We start from the raw sequence: 21,584 nt of genomic DNA, 5'->3' as shown, positions 1-21,584 counted from the left end.
TATATTCTTATACTTCGGACATTGCTCATCCTAATATTTCTATATTTCTTAATTCCATTATTTTACGTTTAAAATGTGTGTGTATTGTTGTGTATTGATAGATATTACTGCACTGTTGGAGCTAGGAACACAAACATTTAGCTAAATATCTGCTAAATATGTGTATGCGACCAAACAAATTCGATTTGATGTTGTCCTGGCAATTTATTGTGTACTTACATCACTGGCAATGTGTCTGCCGTGCTTAGCATGGATGACAGAGATAGCATCTGGCCTCATGTCATAGCCCTTTGCAATGGTTTCCTCCCAGCTCTTCTTGTAGTAGTTCTGAAATAAACCAATACGGTAAATGAATACACTATTTCCATGAGACACTAGTAGAACACAGTAAATGCATGTACCGTACACCCAAGAAGGCACAGCAGCATTGAGAGGAAAGATGTCTAAACACTGTAGAGTAGTGGGCAGGCGACGATAACACAATAATACATTTGATAATTCATTAAATATTAAATGAAATATGAATATAAGGCACAAGTTATCAGTCTTGGTCGACAATACCTTGCTGATGTTGTAGGCGTTGCATTTGGCCTGAAGGAACTGGGGGTCATTATGGGGCAGCGAGTACTTCTGGTGGATCTCCTCAAGACCCTTCTTGTAGTGAAGCTGCAAGGGAAGAAGAATACTCATTCAAATTAGTAGCTACACAAACCCTAAAATAGGTTTTCCATCCACAGAAATGAATTACTGATATAAAAACTAAGTTGAATACAGCACGTAACCTTCATGAATTACCCAGTTTACTCGACACAGAAGCTCAGTTGAAATAGCTTTTTCATCCAGCACTGAGATGAATCTGTGTTCGGGAATGAAGACAGATCACAATGTCCATACTATCATTCAATACAACTCACATCACTCCTCATTATCTGGTTGACCTGGGCCTGCATCATGACGGGGTGATCAGCGATGGAGGTGAAGGGGACAGTGTCTGGGTGCTGACGGTACTTTCTCTGAAGTGGAGGATCAAGGGTACAAATATTATGTCAAAGCAGATGAAACCAATTTTCATGTGTTTTTAAATTGTCAAGGCGAGAAAAAACTTTACACAATTAAAAATATAATACAACTAATGCTGTTTCTATTGTGAGAGCTCTGGTGAGTACGGCGTCCTTTGTATTTACTGCATTATGACAAATAGACCGGTATATTAAACTAGATCTTGTAGTGGTAGCTACCTCATTGAGGATATCTCCAGCTTTCTTGGCCTTCTCCACTTCCATGGAGCCGAAGGCGATCCAACCAGAGCCCTTGGTGGAGTTGTTGTAGTCTGAATGGTATTCATTCTGTAGTGAAGGAAGGAGTCATAAAGTAGTGTGAGAATAACTTTCCTTATATTTACACTGTGTATAATGCTGCAATGCTATTATAACCTTTTCCCCAGATGTTTACTAGGATAAATCCAAACCAATCAATTAATGAACACATTAATAAACAAATCAATTAATCTATTAGACCAATCAATCAATCAATTTGATCAATCCATCAGATGAATCTTACGTCACTCTGGATGATGTTGGCCTTCTTGGCCAGGTCCAGGGACATGGCGTCATGAGGAAGGAGGTAGCGGTTGTGGATGGTCCTGTAGCCGGCCATGCTGGCGATACCCTGGGACTTCTTGGCCAGGGTGTTAGACATCATGTCCAGCGTGGTGATGTACTTGGTTTTTGTCTTCTCATAGTTCTTCTTGTACTCGCGCTGTGGAGAGAGTTTGAGAGAATTAGAAGGTGAGGCACGACATTCGCCCCATGACAAAAAAGTGTTTACTTAATATAAAGTTGAGATGAGTCACAGTGAGCCCTAATAGCCCTTTCACACTGACAGACACAGTCCTCATCTTTATGTTTTATACCAAAACTCAGTGGAATTTACTTTATTAGGTTTATTTGACAGGGACAATGTACTTTAACTAACATTTTTGTAAATGTTCCAGATTTTGATAGACAGCTAGTCTAATCTGTAGTCCTTGGGAAGGAAAATGACTTACATCACTCTGGATTTTGGCCACGTGCATGGAGTGTAGCATCTTGGGGTCGTCATGGATGCTGAGGGCTCCCACCATCTTTCCCTTGTTCTTCTCAAATTCCTTCTTGTATTTGACCTGAGGGCAAAGAGCATGTCAAGGCCTTTACTACACAGGATACAAAAGGAAACAGTCAGCATTGATCAGTATGAACAATAACATTACATGTATGTGTAGATGTTAATTTCAGTGCACGCCTACTCACATCACTCGCTATGTTTGTGTGGGCACGGGCTGCAAGGATCGAGATAGCATCACCCTTGACCTCGAACTGCTTGGCTTTCACGTTCTCCCACTCATGCCTATAACAACTCTGCACAGAGGGAATAAATAAATACATTTAGGATATTAGTATCATACAATTAAAGATCAGGAGGGTTTATCCAATGAGGGTCAACAATAACCGAATACAATGACTGTGAAATTATGTCAATAGAAGCACAGAATTTTCTAATCACCTTATAACAAATTCAATTAAAAACATTTGCTACAGTATCATCAACAGAACATTTCCTGCATTATCATCAACAGAACATTATCACAAAAATAAAATGTTCTACATAATCACCAACAGAACATGACCAACATTATCGTCAACAGAATTGCACTTACATCACTAAGGTTATATGCATTGGCTCTGGACTGGATGAAGAAGGGGTAGTCTGGGGGCAGGGCACACTTAAACTTATCCAACTCATACGCTGCGTGATAGTTGAGCTGGAAAACAGAGGAAGAACCACATGAATACACATGAAAATACAGCACAGTCAGGTAAAATGTACTGTTGGCAGTGCATAGAGCTGAGTAGAGCTATAGTGACTCCTTGTGAACAAGATGAGTACTACCGGGGTTGTTTCACACCACTAGAGGGCAGTGCTGCATGTCTGTGAGGAGTAGGAAGCCAAGAGTTGTCTCAACTGTCAGCCCCCCCTCCTCTCATGAGACTAGGGGTTATTTTCATCAGACTGAACGCATGTTGCTATTAATACTACAGAGAGAGAGATAGGGCTCTCTGGTTTCCATGGCGTTTGCAGGAAGACAGCTGGGTTATGTGGGGCTCCAGAGTGGCGCAGTGATCTAAGGCACAGCATCTCAGTTTAATATTTTTTTAAATTTCACCTTTATTTAACCAGGTAGGCCAGTTGAGAACAAGTTCTCATTTACAACTGTGACTTGGCAATGCTAGAGGTGTCACTACAGACACCCTGTTTCGAATACAGGCTGTATCACAACTGGACGTGATTGGGAGTCCCATAGAGAGGCACACAATTGATCCAGCGTCGTCCGGGTTTGGCCGGGGTAGGCTGTCATTGTAAATAACAATGTGTTCTTAACTGACTTGCCCAGTTAAATAAAGTTAAATAAACAAACACAAAAAGTGCTGTGTCGATGAATGAGCACATTTTCAAGCAACAGCTATCAAGAACCTTTAGTGTCATGGCAACGGCTCAACCGACACCTCTTTTCCAGCGTTTGTTCATAAACTCTAACAAAATGATGTCACATATTTTTAACAGGTTGTCCCACTGAGGTCAAAATACCTATTTTCTAAGCTAGTGTAACAGTATAATTTTTAACCGTCCCCTCGCCCATACCCGGGCGCGAACCAAGGACCTTCTGCACACAACGACAACAGTCACCCTCGAAGCATCGTTACCCATCGCTCCACAAAAGCCGCGGCCCTTGCAGAGCAAGGGGAACTACTACTTCAAGGTCTCAGAGCAAGTGACGTAACCGATTGAAACGCTATTTAGCGCGCACCGCTAACTAAGCTAGCTGTTTCACATCCGTTACACTAGACAGACAGATGTAATTGTAATTCCATAGCGTAACTAGTTAATATTGAACTTAATAATCGTCTGGTCTGTAGTAAAAGTTAAATACATACGTCACTCAGCTGTTTGGCGTTGATGGCAGCTTGCACTTGAACAGGCGAGTCTGTCACTTGCGTAAACTTCACCGTATCCGGATGTTGCCGGTACACTTTCTGCAAAATGAAACAACACAATATGAAAGATGTAGTTTATAAACTGGATGGTTCGAGCCCTGAATGCTGATTGACTGACAGCCATGGTATATCAGACCGTATACCACAGGTATGACAAAACGGTTCATTTTACTGCTCTAAATATGTTGGTAAGTAGTTTATAATAGCAATAAAGCACCTCAGGTGTTTGTGGTGTATGACCAATATATCACTGCTAAGGGCTGTATCCAGGCACTCCGTGTTGCATTGTGCACAAGAACAGCCCTTGGCCATGGTATATTGGCCATATACCTCACCCCCTCGTGCATTATTGCTTAAATATATCATATCAATACCAAGAACAAAATGAAGACAATGTTAACCAAAATCAAATAATTCTGTCAATCTAATGTTCAATGGAAAGGTCTTGTCCATGCTCATCATACTGCAACTGACTGGTTCTAGTTTCCAACATTTCCTTACATCTTTACACTGGGCAACTTTCTTATGAGCTTCATATTCTGGTGACATGGTTTGAGGATAGAAACATCTTGTCTTGATGTCCTCATAATCAGCTTTGTAGTTTTGCTGAAAAGACAAAAGAAAAGACTGTTACTTTCTAATCATTCAGACCTGTCGTACAGTAAAAATACAATGTGTGCATCCCAAATGACAACCTACTCCCTTAATAGAGGAGAAAACAAGACAAAACCAATGTTTTACTCTTATCCATGTAATATAGAAGAAAACAAGACAAAACCAATGTTTTACTCTTATCCATGTAATATAGAAGAAAACTAGACAAAACCAATGTTTTACTCTTATCCATGTAATAGAGAAGAAAACAAGACAAAACCACCACTTACTCTTATCCATGTAATATAGAAGAAAACAAGACAAACCAATGTTTTACTCTTATCCATGTAATAGAGGAGAAAACAAGACAAAACCAATGTTTTACTCTTATCCATGTAATATAGAAGAAAACTAGACAAAACCAATGTTTTACTCTTATCCATGTAATAGAGGAGAAAACAAGACAAAACCAATGTTTTACTCTTATCCATGTAATAGAGGAGAAAACAAGACAAAACCACCACTTACTCTTATCCATGTAATAGAAGAAAACAAGACAAAACCAATGTTTTACTCTTATCCATGTAATATAGAAGAAAACTAGACAAAACCAATGTTTTACTCTTATCCATGTAATAGAGGAGAAAACAAGACAAAACCAATGTTTTACTCTTATCCATGTAATATAGGAGAAAACAAGACAAAACCAATGTTTTACTCTTATCCATGTAATATAGAAGAAAACTAGACAAAACCAATGTCTTACTCTTATCCATGTAATAGAAGAAAACAAGACAAAACCAATGTTTTACTCTTATCCATGTAATATAGGAGAAAACAAGACAAAACCAATGTTTTACTCTTATCCATGTAATATAGAAGAAAACTAGACAAAACCAATGTTTTACTCTTATCCATGTAATATAGAAGAAAACAAGACAAAACCAATGTTTTACTCTTATCCATGTAATATAGAAGAAAACAAGACAAAACCAATGTTTTACAATGTAATATAGAAGAAAACTAGACAAAACCAATGTTTTACTCTTATCCATGTAATATAGGAGAAAACAAGACAAAACCAATGTTTTACTCTTATCCATGTAATATAGAAGAAAACTAGACAAAACCAATGTTTTACTCTTATCCATGTAATATAGAAGAAAACAAGACAAAACCAATGTTTTACTCTTATCCATGTAATAGAGGAGAAAACAAGACAAAACCAATGTTTTACTCTTATCCATGTAATAGAGGAGAAAACAAGACAAAACCAATGTTTTACTCTTATCCATGTAATATAGAAGAAAACAAGACAAAACCAATGTTTTACTCTTATCCATGTTTTACTAGACAAAACCAATGTTTTACCATCCATGTAATATAGAAGAAAACAAGACAAACCAATGTTTTACTCTTATCCATGTAATATAGAAGAAAACTAGACAAAACCAATGTCTTACTCTTATCCATGTAATAGAGGAGAAAACAAGACAAACCAATGTCTTACTCTTATCCATGTTTTAGACAAAACCAATGTCTTATCCCATGTAATAGAGGAGAAAACAAGACAAAACCAATGTTTTACTCTTATCCATGTAATATAGAAGAAAACTAGACAAAACCAATGTTTTACTCTTATCCATGTAATATAGAAGAAAACTAGACAAAACCAATGTCTTACTCTTATCCATGTAATAGAGGAGAAAACAAGACAAAACCAATGTTTTACTCTTATCCATGTAATATAGAAGAAAACTAGACAAAACCAATGTTTTACTCTTATCCATGTAATAGAGGAGAAAACAAGACAAAACCAGCACTTACTTCGCTCTTGATCTCCTCCATTTTCTTGCAGTGTTGTGTGTAGATATCCTCATAGCTGCCAATATAGTGGCCCTTCACCTCGTTCTCATACTTGTCTTTATAATGTGCCTGTGAGGGGGGACAGAAGAAGTACACATGAATCCATTTAAGATCCATTTGCCTCAAACAATACAGTTGAAGTCAGAAATGTACATACACCTTAGCCAAATACATTTAAACTCAGTTTTCATAATTCCTGACATTTATTCTTAGTAAACATTCCCTGTCTTAGGTCAGTTAGGATTACCACTTTATTTTAAGAATGTGAAATGTCAGAATAATAGTAGAAAGAATGATTTTCATCACATTCCCAGTGGGTCAGAAGTTTACATACACTCAATTAGTATTTGGTAGCATTGCCTTTAAATTGTTTAACTTGGGTCAAACGTTTCGGGTAGCCTTCCACAAGCTTTCCACAATAAGTTGGGTGAATTTTGGACCATTCCTCCTGACAGAGCTGGAGTCAGGTTTGTCGGCCTCCTTTCTCGCACACGCTTTTTCAGTTCTGCCCACAAATTTTCTATGGGATTGAGGTCAGGGCTTTGTGATGGCAACTCCAATACCTTGACCCTGTTGTCCTTAAGCAATTTTGCCACAACTTTGGAAGTATGCTTGGGGTCATTGTCCATTTGGAGGACCCATTTGTGACCAAGCTTTAACTTGACTGATGTCTTGAGATGTTGCTTCAATATATCCACATAATTTGTCTCCCTCATGATGCCATCTATTTTGTGAAGTGCACCAGTCCCTCCTGCAGCAAAGCACCCCCACAACACATGCTGTCACCCCCGTGCTTCACGGTTGGGATGGTGTTCTTTGGCTTGAAAGCCTCCCCCTTTTTCCTCCAAACATGACGATGGTCATTATGGCCAATCAGTTCTATTTTTGTTTCATCAGAACAGAGGACATTTCTCCAAAAAGTACGATCTTTGTCCCCATGTGCAGTTGCAAACCGTTGTCTGGCTTTTTTATGGTGGTTTTGGAGCAGTGGCTTCTTCCTTGCTGAGCGGCCTTTCAGGTTATGTCGATATAGGACTCGTTTTACTGTGGATATAGATACTTCTGTACATATTTCCTCCAGCATCTTCACAAGGTCCTTTGCTGTTGTTCTGGGATTCATTTGCACTTTTCGCACCAAAGTACGTTAATCTCTAGGAGACAGAACGCGTCTCCTTCCTGAGCGGTATGACAGCTGCGTGGTCCCATGGTGTTTATACTTGCGTACTATTGTTTGTACAGATGAACGTGGTACCTTCAGGTGTTTGAAAATTTATCCCAAGGATGAACCAGACTTGTGGAGGTCTACAATCTTTTTCTGAGGTCTTGGCTGATTTCTTTTGATTTTCCTGTGATGTCAAGCAGAGGTGAAATACATCCACAGGTACACCTCCAAATGACTCAAATGATGTCAATTAGCTTATCAGAAGCTTCTAAAGCCATGACATCATTTTCTGGAATTTTGCAAGCTGTGATAAAGGCACAGTCAACTTAGTGTATGTAAACTTCTCACCCACTGGAATTGTGATACAATGAATTATGAGTGAAATAATCTGTCTGTAAAGAATTGTTGGAAAAATGACTTGTGTCATGCACAAAGTCATGCACAAAGTAGACTACAGTTTGTTAACAAGAAATTTGTGGAGTGGTTGAAACACGAGTTTTAATGACTCCGACCTAAGTGTATGTAAACTTCCGACTTCAACTGTACAATGAACAAAGGAAATCCACTTTGAAAGTTCAGTTAAGCTTGTTGCTGCCATTCTTACGGTACAATGATCTGTTGAACAATTAAAAAATGTAAAACATTATCAACAACATCGGTGAAGGGGATACTCACGTCACTGAACTGTTGTACAACAGAGTCCATCTTGAACTTGGGCGTGTCACAGTAGTTGATACTTGACCCCCTCGATTTCTCATAGCTGGCCTTGTAGACTTTCTGCAAAGGTAGTGATCAGAGGAGAAATGTTGAACAGAAAATAATGACACTAAAACTAGAGTTATATATCTCAAATACAAATCAAAGTTATTAGGCTTTCAATCGATGAACTTCTTCAAAAGGATCTTATATCCAAATATAAGGTTCTGTGAATAGCTACAGTAATTTTTAACACAAATTGATAGTGAGTGACTAGTAACTAAGTAGACTCATTAAAGTAGTGCTTGGGGTCATGTTATACCTCCAGTCGGTTAACTATAGTATACAGGCATCTACGTTGTCAGAATTATCCCCAGTAATATGATGATTAAGTTAAAGGGGGTTCCCCATTACTCACCGTTACCACTTAACTAGTGGGAATCTGCTGTTAAAACCGTTACCCTGTCTAACAAACTGCCAACTGTCTAGCTAAAAGTGTACTAATAAACACTCTACAAGCTAATTTGAAACACGAGTAGCGACTGTTGAGAACGGAGATGAAAGATAACTGTTGTAATCAGCTAGAACATGGGATGGGATACTGAATGGTTTTCTGTAACTAATGACTGCCTCTCATAGAAGAGACGTGATTGTTTAGCTTCCTGTAACTTCTGTCTATTTCAGTATGACACCTGTTTGGACCAATGGTTCAGTCTCCCCGACTTAGACACTTACGTCACTCAAGATGGTGCCAGCGTATCTCAGCTGCCTGAGCAGAGGGTTGTCTGTGGCTGGGAGAACGTTGTAGTCAGCTACCGATTTGCTGTTCTCGTAATCCTTCTTGTATTTGATCTGAGGAGAGAAAAATGGGCACAAGTCAATACATGATGTGTTAATTTTACTGTGATACAGCGATTCATGGAAAGGTTCATACGATTACTCATCACCATAGCAGATTTTGGATTGACATGTCAGCATGAGTTGGTATGTGAATGAAGCCACGGTGTGAAGAGTGTTTACATTTGATTGATAAGTGCTAAGAAACAGTGACTCCTTCACGAAAGCTAGAGTTTTGTTACTTCCTACGGCATAGCCTAAATGTCTTTCAACTACTGTCTGAAAAGACAACTATTTGTCATTTATCTGAGTACGGAACATGTGTGGACACATCCTGATGTCTGCGTGACAAAAGAGTCATGGTTTTGACTGACGCTCTGATCAGACAAGGTCACAGGTCAACCCAGTATGTCTATCTGCCTGCTGCCGCATCAGATGGATCTATAAAAATACACTCACTTACCCTGCTTCCTTTCTCTGAGAGAAGCAGTAGGTGGCTGTTTGGTTGGTTGATTAGCTAGTTGGTTTGATGTGTGTGTGTGTACGTGAGTGTGTTTTTGTGTGAGTGTCGTGTGTGTGTTCTCCTTTATGTCTCTCTGAGGGCTTATAGACTCACCGAGCTAGCAGCGTGACCAGCCTTCTTGTGCTGTTTGTATTCTGGCGTCTCGGTTTGCATAAAATTGATTTGGTCTTTTATGTCCTCATACGCAGCCGTGTACATTTTCTGAAATGAAAAAAGACAAATGGATTAAATATAGATATTAAATGTTTTATGATTTGATGAACACAATGTTATGTCACTATGCCAATAACCAATCATATGCTACACGATAGTGGGCTCTTACATTGCTAAGGTTGTCCATAGCTACCCTGGCAACGGCCACCTCAATGTAGGGAGTCTCACACCAGTGGCCCTTGACGTTCTTGTTGTAGTCCTCATGGTACTTGAGCTGCAAGATAAAGGCAAGGAAAGGTCAGACATTGGGGTAATTTAGAATAAGAAGAACTGAAGCTTTGCCTCAATAACTACAATAAGAAGAATTAAAGCTTTGCGTCAATAACTACAGTAAGAAGAACCAAAGCTTTGCTTCAATAACTACAATAAGAAGAATTAAAGCTTTGCGTCAATAACTACAGTAAGAAGAACCAAAGCTTTGCTTCAATAACTACAATAATAAGAATGAAAGCTATGCCCCAATAACTACAGTAAGAAGAATTGAAGCTTTGCCTCAATAACTACAGTAAGAAGAACTGTAGCTTTGCCTCAATAACTACAATAAGAATAATTAAAGCTTTGCCTCAATAACTACAATAAGAAGAATTAAAGCTTTGCCTCAATAACTACAGTAAGAAGAACTAAAGCTTTGCTTCAATAACTACAGTAAGAAGAACCAAAGCTTTGCTTCAATAACTACAATAATAAGAATGAAAGGTTTGCCCCAATAACTACAGTAAGAAGAACTAAAGCTTTGCTTCAATAACTACAGTAAGAAGAACTGTAGCTTTGCCTCAATAACTACAGTAAGAAGAACTCAAGCTTTGCTTCAATAACCACAGTAAGAAGAACTAAAGCTTTGCTTCAATAACTACAATAAGAAGAACTAAAGCTTTGCCTCAATAACTACAATAAGAAGAATTAAAGCTTTGCCTCAATAACTACAGTAAGAAGAACTGAAGCTTTGCCTCAATAACTACAGTAAGAAGAACTGAAGATTTGCCTCAATAACTACAGTAAGAAGAACTGAAGCTTTGCCTCAATAACTACAGTAAGATGAACTGAAGATTTGCCTCAATAACTACAGCACAAATATGGTATGAAACAATCAAGAAAGACAACAAATATTATCCGTCAAAATGTTCCTTAAAAAATAATTCTAAACAAAATGATACGTTGCTCCCTTTCTGTGTCCAGAACAGGGCTGCTGCCCTCCAGTAATATCATGGAGCAGGTGCCAGTTATCCCTTTCTGTGTCCAGAACAGGGCTGCTGCCCTCCAGTAATATCATGGAGCAGGTGCCAGTTATTCCTTTCTGTGTCCAGAACAGGGCTGCTGCCCTCCAGTAATATCATGGAGCAGGTGCCAGTTATCCCTTACTGTGTCCAGAACAGGGCTGCTGCCCTCCAGTAATATCATGGAGCAGGTGCCAGTTATCCCTTTCTGTGTCCAGAACAGGGCTGCTGCCCTCCAGTAATATCATGGAGCAGGTGCCAGTTATCCCTTTCTGTGTCCAGAACAGGGCTGCTGCCCTCCAGTAATATCATGGAGCAGGTGCCAGTTATTCCTTTCTGTGTCCAGAACAGGGCTGCTGCCCTCCAGTAATATCATGGAGCAGGTGCCAGTTATCCCTTTCTGTGTCCAGAACAGGGCTGCTGCCCTCCAGTAATATCATGGAGCAGGTGCCAGTTATCCCTTTCTGTGTCCAGAACAGGGCTGCTGCCCTCCAGTAATATCATGGAGCAGGTGCCAGTTATCCCTTTCTGTGTCCAGAACAGGGCTGCTGCCCTCCAGTAATATCATGGAGCAGGTGCCAGTTATCCCTTTCTGTGTCCAGAACAGGGCTGCTGCCCTCCAGTAATATCATGGAGCAGGTGCCAGTTATCCCTTTCTGTGTCCAGAACAGGGCTGCTGCCCTCCAGTAATATCATGGAGCAGGTGCCAGTTATCCCTTTCTGTGTCGAGAACAGGGCTGCTGCCCTCCAGTAATATCATGGAGCAGGTGCCAGTTATCCCTTTCTGTGTCCAGAACAGGGCTGCTGCCCTCCAGTAATATCATGGAGCAGGTGCCAGTTATCCCTTTCTGTGTCCAGAACAGGGCTGCTGCTCTCCAGTAATATCATGGAGCAGGTGCCAGTTATCCCTTTCTGTCTCCCAGGGACAAGGACAGAAGGGCTGGGGACGGCAGGGCTGTGGACGGCAGGGCTGGGGACGGCAGGGCTGGGGACGGCAGGGCTGGGGACGGCAGGGCTGGGGACGGCAGGGCTTGGAGAGGGACTTGGAGGGGTGTGAGACTTCACCCATGCCAAGCAGTTACTGACAGCAACCCTGCCCTCTCTGTCAGGACTCGATAGCTGAGGGCTATGATACATTTCAACATGATAATGTTGTCAAGGATGATGAGTGACTGATGGATACAATGACAGAGAAGCCATCGTCGATGAATGGTGATGTGTGTGTGTGCGTGTGCGTGTGCGTGTGTGTGTGTGTGTGTGTGTAGAAGCACTTACGTCACTGCGCTGTTCAAAATTTTTCTTGGCCAGCTCCATATCATTAGGGACAGCCAGAGATGTGTACTTTGCCGTTCGCTCAGCATGCCCCTTCTTGTACAGGATCTGCCGAGTAGGGTTGAAACAGAACAGAATGGTGATATGAACAGATGGTTGAGATGAACAGAGTATTGAGATGAACAGAATGGTGACAGGAACTGAATGATGAGATGAACAGAGTAGGAGAGAAACAGAACAGAGTAGGAGGAAAAACAGAACAGAATGGTGAGATGGACCTCTAGTTTCATGGTTATTGGACACAGAGATAGGGTATTGGATAAATTGGATAAACAAATGAACTGGATCAGTGGAAACCTGAAGCTCACTTTAAAAAAAGAGCGAAAGCAGTGACCATTTTAATTGCATCCTATTTATCTGCTCAAAGGAACTGGTTCCTTATAGGACATCTGAGTAACAGAAAACTACAAGCTCAGAGAGAAAAAATTGAGGGTTTAAAAGATGGGTGGTTACTGTACTTTTCTGAAGTGTGATTGATGTAGGGCGCCTTTCTGCAATGTGAGCAATTAATTGTTCTAAGTGAATTACAAAGAGAACCACCACACTCATGGCTCTGCCAACGGACTGACTGACTGACGCAGAGACTGTATTCTGGGAATATTTTTGTTTAGGAGGATATTTATGATTGACAACAGTTAGTCATAGTAAGAAATTAATGTTGTTAAGTCATAACTATCTTAATATCTGATACAACTGATCTAATAACACTGATAATAACTTGTTGTAATTACTAGTAAAAGTGTAGTTAAATAAAGAATATAATACAATACAATATATGTTTGAAGTTGCTGTACTCACATCACTGAGGACCTCCTGTGCCTTGGCCACCCTGCGCAGCTCTGGAGAATCGCTGTAAGGATAGCACATGGTCTTGTCCTCATCCCATTGCTCCGTGTACAGTTTCTGATCACACAGAAAAATAAAATGACAAGTTAGCTTGCCTTTTTAGCTACCAAGTTAGCTGCCTTTTTTTGAGTAAAATGTCATCTTAATTGAGTAATCTACATATAAAATATTGTTATAATCTCATACGACTGAGTAGGGTTCAGTATGACGATACCTTGCTGTAGTTGGCAGCATTCTTCACAGCCAGGACAAGTTCTGGGGCATCAGGGGGCAGCAGGTACCTGTCCTTTGTCTCATCCCACTTTGCCCTGTACAGAACCTTGCTGATCAGCTCAGAGACATGCTTGACATGGGCGATCTCTCTAGCCTCCCCATCATACAAACTGGTACACCTGATCTTATTGCCCTCCATGCGGTACTTCACCTGGTAGGGGCAATGAGTCAAGTGTTAGAAAATAAAATAAAGTTGTTTAAACAAAAAAAAAAGTGAAATTGACTGAGACTGAGATATATGATATCTATCAGAAAAGTGGACAGAATGGAGGCCTCCATACCTCAGACAGCTGCTCCTGAGCCTTCTTGATCCTCATCATCTCAGGGGTGTCAGCCGTGATGGCATAGGGTTTCCCCTTAGCCTTGTCATAGGCATGACGGTACTTGTTCTGTTAGGGACACATAGGAACATCATAACATCATAATCAACCTCTGGTGAGCCAGAACAACAGAGGGGGGAGGGGAGGGGGGAGCATTCACCTGGGTTGTGTTCATTATGCTATAAACTGATAAAAACTGATAGAAACAGAGAAGGTACTACTTGGACTTGTCCAATAAGAAACACAAACTTTCCCTTTCCGTTTCAAAACGTTTTGCTAAGTCTTGCCCTAATGAACATGACCTGGTTGACCTGGGCTTGCTTACGTAGGAGAACAAGTCCAGCATCTTCTGGCTGTGGGCCAAGTAAGGAGTCATGAACTTGGAGGTGTCCACCTTAACATTCTTCCTGACCACTCTCCTCGCAGGAACGCCAGGCTGGGAAATAGAAGAAAGGATGTTAGTTGCGTGACCGTTGTTCCTTAATGATAGGAAACCAGGCCAGAGGTATACATCCACTTCCAAACTTACAATCCACTTACAAAGGCTAGTGACACAATATAGAGAGATCAGAAACAAAATGGAATCCTGACTACTGTAACAATGGAAGAATAGTACTAGGTAGGTATAATATAAATACATGGGTAAACAAGTGCTAGAACAGGCCGTGTATATAATAACATTTATAGCATCGAAAAATTATTTAGAATTACATTTTGACTATCATAAGACTCTTAAAAAAAGGACACTTGTGTGTGAAAGCAACAATGGCTTAGGCTAGTTCATGCTACTCTGCAACCAAGTGCACTTACTTGCAAGAATTCAATACAATGGTTAACAAAAAAAGGATAACCTTAAGTTACAAATGGTGTTTTTTCACCCTATCATGTGGGCCCAATTGTTCGACAGTTATCTATCTGGATTTCCCCTATAGGATAGGATTAACTGCATAGAAATCGAATGAATAGAACGAGAGTCCCCATTGAAGTCAATTATTTGTCCATTCTATTCATTGTATTTCAATTCATTTAATCCTATCCAATAGGCAAAATCCAGATAGATAGCTTTTGAAAAACTGGGCCCATTACAGGGAATGATTAGAGAACTACAATGAGTACACCAAATACTAGGAACACCTTCCTAATATTGAGTTGGCTTGGTTAAGGTCTTGTAGGGACAGAGGATAGGACATATTATCAAGGGTACAGGAAAGTACAGGAACTGAGGGAAAGGGACTGAATGAAGGAAAGGAAATGAGAATGAATGAAGGAAAGGAGACTGAAAGAAAGGAAATGAAAGGAGACTGAATGAAACAAAGGAAATGAAAGGAAAGGAGACTGAAAGCAAATGAAAGGAAAGGAGACTGAATGAAGGAAATTATAGGAGACTGAGCAAATTAAAGAAGGGACTGGCCATGAATGAGCCAGTGGACAAAAGCAGTGTTGGGCATAGCAAGACACACAGTTTCACAGTTGACCGACTGCATGCATCACTTAGCAACACCGGGCTATATGAGGGCTATTTCATCTATCATTCACTAGCCTTAGGGCCATCTGAGGACAATTAACATGAAGTCGTGATTTGTGAATTACCCAAACAATCGCCTTTTTGTTTGGGAACTCACTTTTGGAATGGCAAAAAAAAATATTCCTCGACTTGAGTAAATTGTGAATTATTGTTAAACAAGGGAGTTTGTTTAATAATCCACGGGGCCACAAACACATGGCTTTTTAATCAGTATCCTTTCTTGTAGAGTGCCTTTCCTTCGTTGGTGGAATAACCCTCATGGCATGCAAGTACCCAGCATGATGAACTGCTGGTGCTGTTTATTTCACTGTTGTCTTCTACCTGTTGAGTTACCGCTGCTGCCCGAGATGTGGTCTGGTGAGAGGTGGTCGAAGTCACCGTCTCCTCAAAATACTATAAATATAGGAACAATTTGCAGGTTTCAAAATCGCCATTACAAGTAAAAGGAAGACATACTGTATCACAAATGTTTTGCATTGAGTTTTTCAAGTTTTTCCAGCTCTGTTGCAATAATACCCTGATCTCTGGCCAGTGGTGGAACAAGTACCCAGTTGTCACACTTCAGTAAAAGTAAAAATACCTAAATACCTAAATAGAAAATGACTCAAGTAAAAGTTAAAGTCACCCAGTAAAACACTACTTGAGTAAAAGTCTAAAAGTCTAAATTATTTCAAATTCCTCAGACCAGGGATGTTATTTTGATTCGTGAGTGAGTTGGACTATTTTTCTGTCCTGATATGACATTAAAAATGTAACGAGTACTTTGGGTGTCAAGGAAAATGTAGGGAGTAAAAAGAACAACATTTTATTTAGGAATGTAGTGAATTAAAAGTAAAAGTAGTCAAAAATATGAATAGTTAAGTAAAGTACAAAAAAACTACTTAAGTAGTACTTTCAAATATGTTTTACATAAGTACATCACACCACTGTCACTGACACAGTCAGTTAGCCTTTTATACGGGAAACAACACTGACACAGTCAGTTAGCCTTTTATACGGGAAACAACACTGACACAGTCAGTTAGCCTTTTATACGGGAAACAACACTGACACAGTCAGTTAGCCTTTTATACGGGAAACAACACTGACACAGTCAGTTAGCCTTTTATACGGGAACCAACACTGACAAACAGTAATAATTATACTGATCTGCACTGTTGCCACAATTATCTGGTTATAGTAGCTAATTCAATTATCTGGTTATAGTAGCTAAGTCAATTATCTGGTTATAGTAGCTAAGTCAAATATTATGCACTAACGTCTAACGTTCAGCTACAGTCTTTGATAATTACCAGAAGTATATAGTAATTACATTCACTATAATGTAATAAAAAGTCCCATGTATTCCAGATCTCACCAGTGACTTTAAAGGTTTCCTTTTGGAGCCTGGAATATGCTGTGATTACTGAACAGTGTAATGAAGCCCCTATTCCAGGGGGAAAGAGGAGCAGGAGCCTATAATAGCAACTGACTGACTGACTCTCTGTCTGCCTGACAGAGCCCTCTGACCAGACCTGGGTTCAAATACTATTTGAAATAATTTGTAATAATTTAGCTGGTCTTGACAGGGCTTGTCTGGCACAATGGAAACAATAGAACAGTTGCAAAATGGAAACTCTGGCATTTTTCAAAAATGATGTGAAAGATTAGAATGTGAAAGCTAGTATTTGCAGTGAACCCAGGTCTGACCAACAGAACCCTCTGACCGACCATCCCTGGGAACATAAACACCCTCACAAGACCTCACTGGCTATTTATGTTGGTTATTACATTTACAAGTCCATTGTTCTTGTTATAAATAGCCATTATGAATGTGAATATCAACAAGACAGATAAAACTATTTTAATATTTAGAGATTATACTAATAAATATCCTACAATCAGTTTCAATCGGAGCAGCATACTGTACTAAACTAAAATAATTCCAAACATATTCCCTGTATAGCCTGTGTCTAACTTTAACTAGGATTAAATTGTAGCCAGTGACCTGTGAGTTGAGAGTGACAGTACCTTGAACTCTAACAGTCATCTCAAACATCTCAAATGCAACATCTGTTTGTGCTATCTTGCAAGGAGTTGGATCAGGTTAAGATTCTCCTACTGCTACAGAGCTGCTACAGAGCCTAGATCTGTGTTCCTCCTCTAGCTAGGTGCAGGTTGGCTGTCGGTTTCTCAAGACTTGTATCTACCTCCTAAACACATTCTAAATTGAAGTTAGCAGACCCTGGGCTACTGGTGATACTGCCATGTGATTTAAAACAGGCAGCACAACCCTTCTCACCATCTTCCCGCTCCCTCCCTCCCTCCCTCCCTGTCTGCCATAGATGTCCACAGCTAAATTTGTATCTCCAGTGCTGTGCTGTCCAGAGAGTTTTTAACAGCCACAGCTCAGAGCTGAGAGTCAATGTTTCTCACACTGGGAAAACAATATACTGTGAAATGTTCTCAAATTTGATTAACGTCAAGAGAGAAAAGTAGCATAGCATAAGACTGTTAAGCTGAGTACCAGTCTCTTTATCTAACATTCCACTTCTTGCCACTCCTTGTCTTTGTCACATGACATGGAGTACAGGGAGAGGATTAGCTAAAGAGACTGGTACCCAGGCTATAAAACCATATATTACTTTCTTGAGGAAGTGCTTTTGTTAAATGCTGAATATTAAAAACTTTCCATCCATATTAATAACCACTTACTAACCATAATGAAATATCAACAAACAATTATACAAAAACAAAAACATGGGGGGGGGTTATATTTCCAAATGCAACAATAAAAGATCAGAAGTTACTTCCACATCTTCAATAAGAAGAAATGATTCCGATTCCCCTATAAGTTATCAACAACATAAAGTTTAGATGAATACGAGGCTAACTTTTAGACAAATACGAGCCTAACTTAAATCCTATTTCACCAGGAAATAAAATATTAGTCTTCTATTTTCAAGCTCTGGCACAGAGTGGACCATCACGAAGAAATAAGAATAAAAATACTTCCTTAAAAACTTGGATAGACTATGTGGATTATGGTGATACTACACAATGGCCAGAACTGCCAGCTAAACGGCTCAAAATATATTTTATTGCACATTCTTGCAGAAAGGCACAGTATTATCTCACTGATACTATCTACAGTATCTAACAAAAAACTTTGTTCACTTCCAACAAAATGGCGGCTCCCCAAGCTTGCAGGTCATCCATCAAGCCATCATTCTTATGAATGGAACATCACAACATTACTACACCTTTTACACCAATGGTGTAAGAAATGTTCTAGATTAAGAATCTTCCATTGAGGCATATGCGGTGCAGTGTAACCTAATGTGAATTTACAGTATCTGCAGGAATGTCAGCAATGTCTTCACACTGGCTGTTGTGTAACAACTAGACCTATTACATCAGTGTGCTCCTACCATCAAAGCCCATAGCTGTCTGGGAGTCTTTAGGATAAGGTGGTTGGTCAGGTAAAGTGTACTTATACTACATGTATCAACTACCAAGTTAAAGGTGCAATATTCAGAAACTGCTCTGCCATTTCCTGGTTTCTAAAATTCTAATAGCTCGCCTAATTTCAGTTTATCTGACAAAACAAGCAGTCTTTGCGTAGAGTATCTTTGTAACATCGAAACTGCTGTGAAATATGTTTTCAATAACCACAAATATTTTATGTTCAGCTGTTTGAAGCTGGTGTTCAAAACCGAAAGTAAAGGACACAAAAATGAAGCTTAAGAATGGGAAGCATAGAGATAGCGCACATAGAACAGATCTACTGCTTCTTAGACCTGCTTTCAATGAGAATGACATATCTGTAGCTCACATTTCTATGTAGGTCTGGTTGCCTAAAAAGTTATGTAGCTTTAAAGGAGTAGTTTTCCCATTTTGAACTTTGCACTGCTTAAAACCGTTTTTTTTATCTATATCTATATTTTAGTTTCAAAATCAAATAATTTCTCGGTAACAATTAAGTGCCTTACTGTGATTGATTTAACTTTAAAAAAAGGTGAAAATATATATATAATTCCTAGCAAAGAGACATTTCTCAAGCAAGAATTGCGCTAGGACTGTCTGGGAGTGGTCTGAGTGGGGAGGGGAAACTGAACATTTATTGGCAGAGAGGTTAAGAACTGACATTATTATTGATGATTTAACTAATTTACCGCCTGTTGATGTCACCAGGTATCAACAGGCGATAAACTTTATCCCACCAAAGCAGACAGAAATTTCAGGCGGTATTTTCAAACAGCTTTTACACTAAAGGGGCACTATCATAATTTAAACAATTTCACAGTATTATTCCAACCTCATTCTGTGAACATATATATATATATATATATATATATATATATATATATATATATATATATATATATATATATATATATATATCATTTTTGACTGTGCTGGGCCTTTAAGTGCAATGGTCCTTGTAAACAAAATGGTGTGATTGCTTTTTATGCTCATGACTGGGCTTTAAAATGTCCAGGAAAAGAGGAAAGTGGCAGGGGTTTTGATTTTAATGGGTGGTCTGATTTACAGTTCTCTGGTCTGTACCGTGTTGGCCAGGGCCATGTCTCTAGCTAGCTAGCATATAAGGAGATGGGTGTTCTACTGAAACAGGATCTAACACTCCTCACAGCTCAGAGATGCCTGGCCTCCTGAATTGCTGACTGGGGTGGAATCAAAAGTAAGTTTACTATTCATAGGGACTGAGTAAAGCTGGCCACTGAATCTGCAGACCCACCAGTACAGAGGCCAGAGAAGCCCATTGGAGCCATATAACTCTGACATAGAGGGTTTGGAACAGGGTCGAGGTGCCAATTCCATGACAATCAGGTCAAGTCAGGAAGTAAGTAAACTGACATTCTGATTCCATTTCCAATTTTCCTTGACTGATTTGGAATAGAATTGACCCCAAGACCAGTTTGGAGGGCCCACGAGGCCTAACCCCGCACCCCTCTGATTCAAAGAGGTTGGGTTAAATGCAGAAGAAAACTATGGTATGTTGTGTCGATCTTGTGAGAAAATATTTACTTACCTCTTCCTCGAAAATCTCCTCTTCCTCAAACTCGTCCTCAAATTCTTCATTCTCATCCATGATGATGCAGTTTTAGGGGTTGTCTACCTGAAACACACAACAATCATTTGATTTCTCAATGAAGCACCTCCCAGTAAGCTATGGTACACAATGTGTCTTTTCCAGAGGCTGAAGGACAACATTAGCATAAATATTTTAAGAATCTGCCTTGCAGTGGCTTTTTAAGCCAAACCACTAAAGTCAAAGACAGAATATGGACAAAACCCTCTAACAAAGTCTGTCACACAAAGTGTGTAACATGATATTCTGATATTTCTTAATCTCTTGTTTCTTCTTCTTCTTTTGTCATTGTTTTGTTTTGGGATTATTTATGTATTAACAGTGCTGGAGCTAGAAACCAAGCATTTCGCTGCACCTGCTTTAACATCTGCTAATCTGTGTATGCAACAAATAAACTTTGATTTGATTGCAACATGTACACACAATAATGCCAGAATGCCAACCAATGCAACATGCTGTACCCCAGTTAAGATTCCTGTAGTATTTCCAGTGACCTTAAAGTAAAGGAAGCTGCTGACTTGCCGTCCACTAGAGCCCCAAACTGATATTCCACTTTGCGTTTTGCCTTCAAACCTAGACAAAAAAAAACAAATACTATTCAAAATTCCCAGTCGGATAAAGATCAGGTAGAGCTAACAGGTGTGACCACGGGCCAAGTTGCACTGGACTGCTTTTCACAGGCCTATAGGCTTTGTTGAGGGTTTGACACCCAAAACCCCCTCTAGAGCAGTCCTGCACCTCCTGGCTGAAGGGTTGGCACAGCTGTCCTCATATCGCTCCAGCTATTTGTCATGTAAGCTAACACCTCTCTGCCTGATTGGCTGGCTTTGTTTAGCTAACGGCGCTCCAATGCCTTCTGAGGCTGCAGGTTAAATATAGGACCGCTGTACTAACTACCCTTTTTTAGCGCTCCACTCCCAAACTCTTCACATAAAAAAAGATTTCCATCAACAATGACTTGAAACCAGAAGCAGAAGAGGTTGGGGAAAATGCAACCAACTTGTGGGTGTTCCATTGTTCCATTGACAGTCCTGTTGGTCTCTGGAGGTCCACCACTCTG

The 21,584-nt window shown here is 39.8% G+C and overlaps 1 protein-coding gene across 47 annotated transcripts in view; it reads right to left on the bottom strand.

The window, feature by feature from the left end:
* LOC118386423 (nebulin-like) overlaps nt 1–21,584 on the bottom strand; it is a 97,446-nt gene that overhangs the window by 75,614 nt on the left and 248 nt on the right. For 45 of the 47 annotated variants that reach the window (XR_008139928.1, XM_052522736.1, XM_052522740.1 and 42 more), the window contains exons 2-23: nt 20,465–20,551; nt 15,754–15,825; nt 14,233–14,343; nt 13,869–13,976; nt 13,529–13,738; nt 13,267–13,371; nt 12,412–12,516; nt 10,032–10,136; nt 9,803–9,910; nt 9,085–9,201; nt 8,329–8,430; nt 6,453–6,560; nt 4,533–4,637; nt 3,972–4,070; nt 2,696–2,800; nt 2,289–2,396; nt 2,048–2,161; nt 1,561–1,758; nt 1,239–1,346; nt 915–1,013; nt 562–666; nt 220–327 (exon numbers count right to left, since the gene is read on the bottom strand). Coding sequence is in view for 46 of the 47 variants with exons in the window: in XM_052522736.1 (XP_052378696.1) it covers nt 220–327; nt 562–666; nt 915–1,013; nt 1,239–1,346; nt 1,561–1,758; nt 2,048–2,161; nt 2,289–2,396; nt 2,696–2,800; nt 3,972–4,070; nt 4,533–4,637; nt 6,453–6,560; nt 8,329–8,430; nt 9,085–9,201; nt 9,803–9,910; nt 10,032–10,136; nt 12,412–12,516; nt 13,267–13,371; nt 13,529–13,738; nt 13,869–13,976; nt 14,233–14,343; nt 15,754–15,825; nt 20,465–20,524 (2,460 nt within the window). In the remaining variant the exon portion in view is untranslated. Of the gene's footprint in view, nt 1–219; nt 328–561; nt 667–914; nt 1,014–1,238; nt 1,347–1,560; nt 1,759–2,047; nt 2,162–2,288; nt 2,397–2,695; nt 2,801–3,971; nt 4,071–4,532; nt 4,638–6,452; nt 6,561–8,328; nt 8,431–9,084; nt 9,202–9,802; nt 9,911–10,031; nt 10,137–12,411; nt 12,517–13,266; nt 13,372–13,528; nt 13,739–13,868; nt 13,977–14,232; nt 14,344–15,753; nt 15,826–20,464; nt 20,552–20,985; nt 21,082–21,584 lie in introns of those variants that run through there. The other 2 variants (XM_052522737.1, XM_052522738.1) reach the window with 2 other exon arrangements.

The sequence above is a fragment of the Oncorhynchus keta genome, chromosome 7 (genome assembly GCF_023373465.1).
Source record: "Oncorhynchus keta strain PuntledgeMale-10-30-2019 chromosome 7, Oket_V2, whole genome shotgun sequence".
Lineage (NCBI taxonomy): Eukaryota > Metazoa > Chordata > Actinopteri > Salmoniformes > Salmonidae > Oncorhynchus > Oncorhynchus keta.
This window is presented reverse-complemented; position numbering and strand designations above follow the sequence as displayed.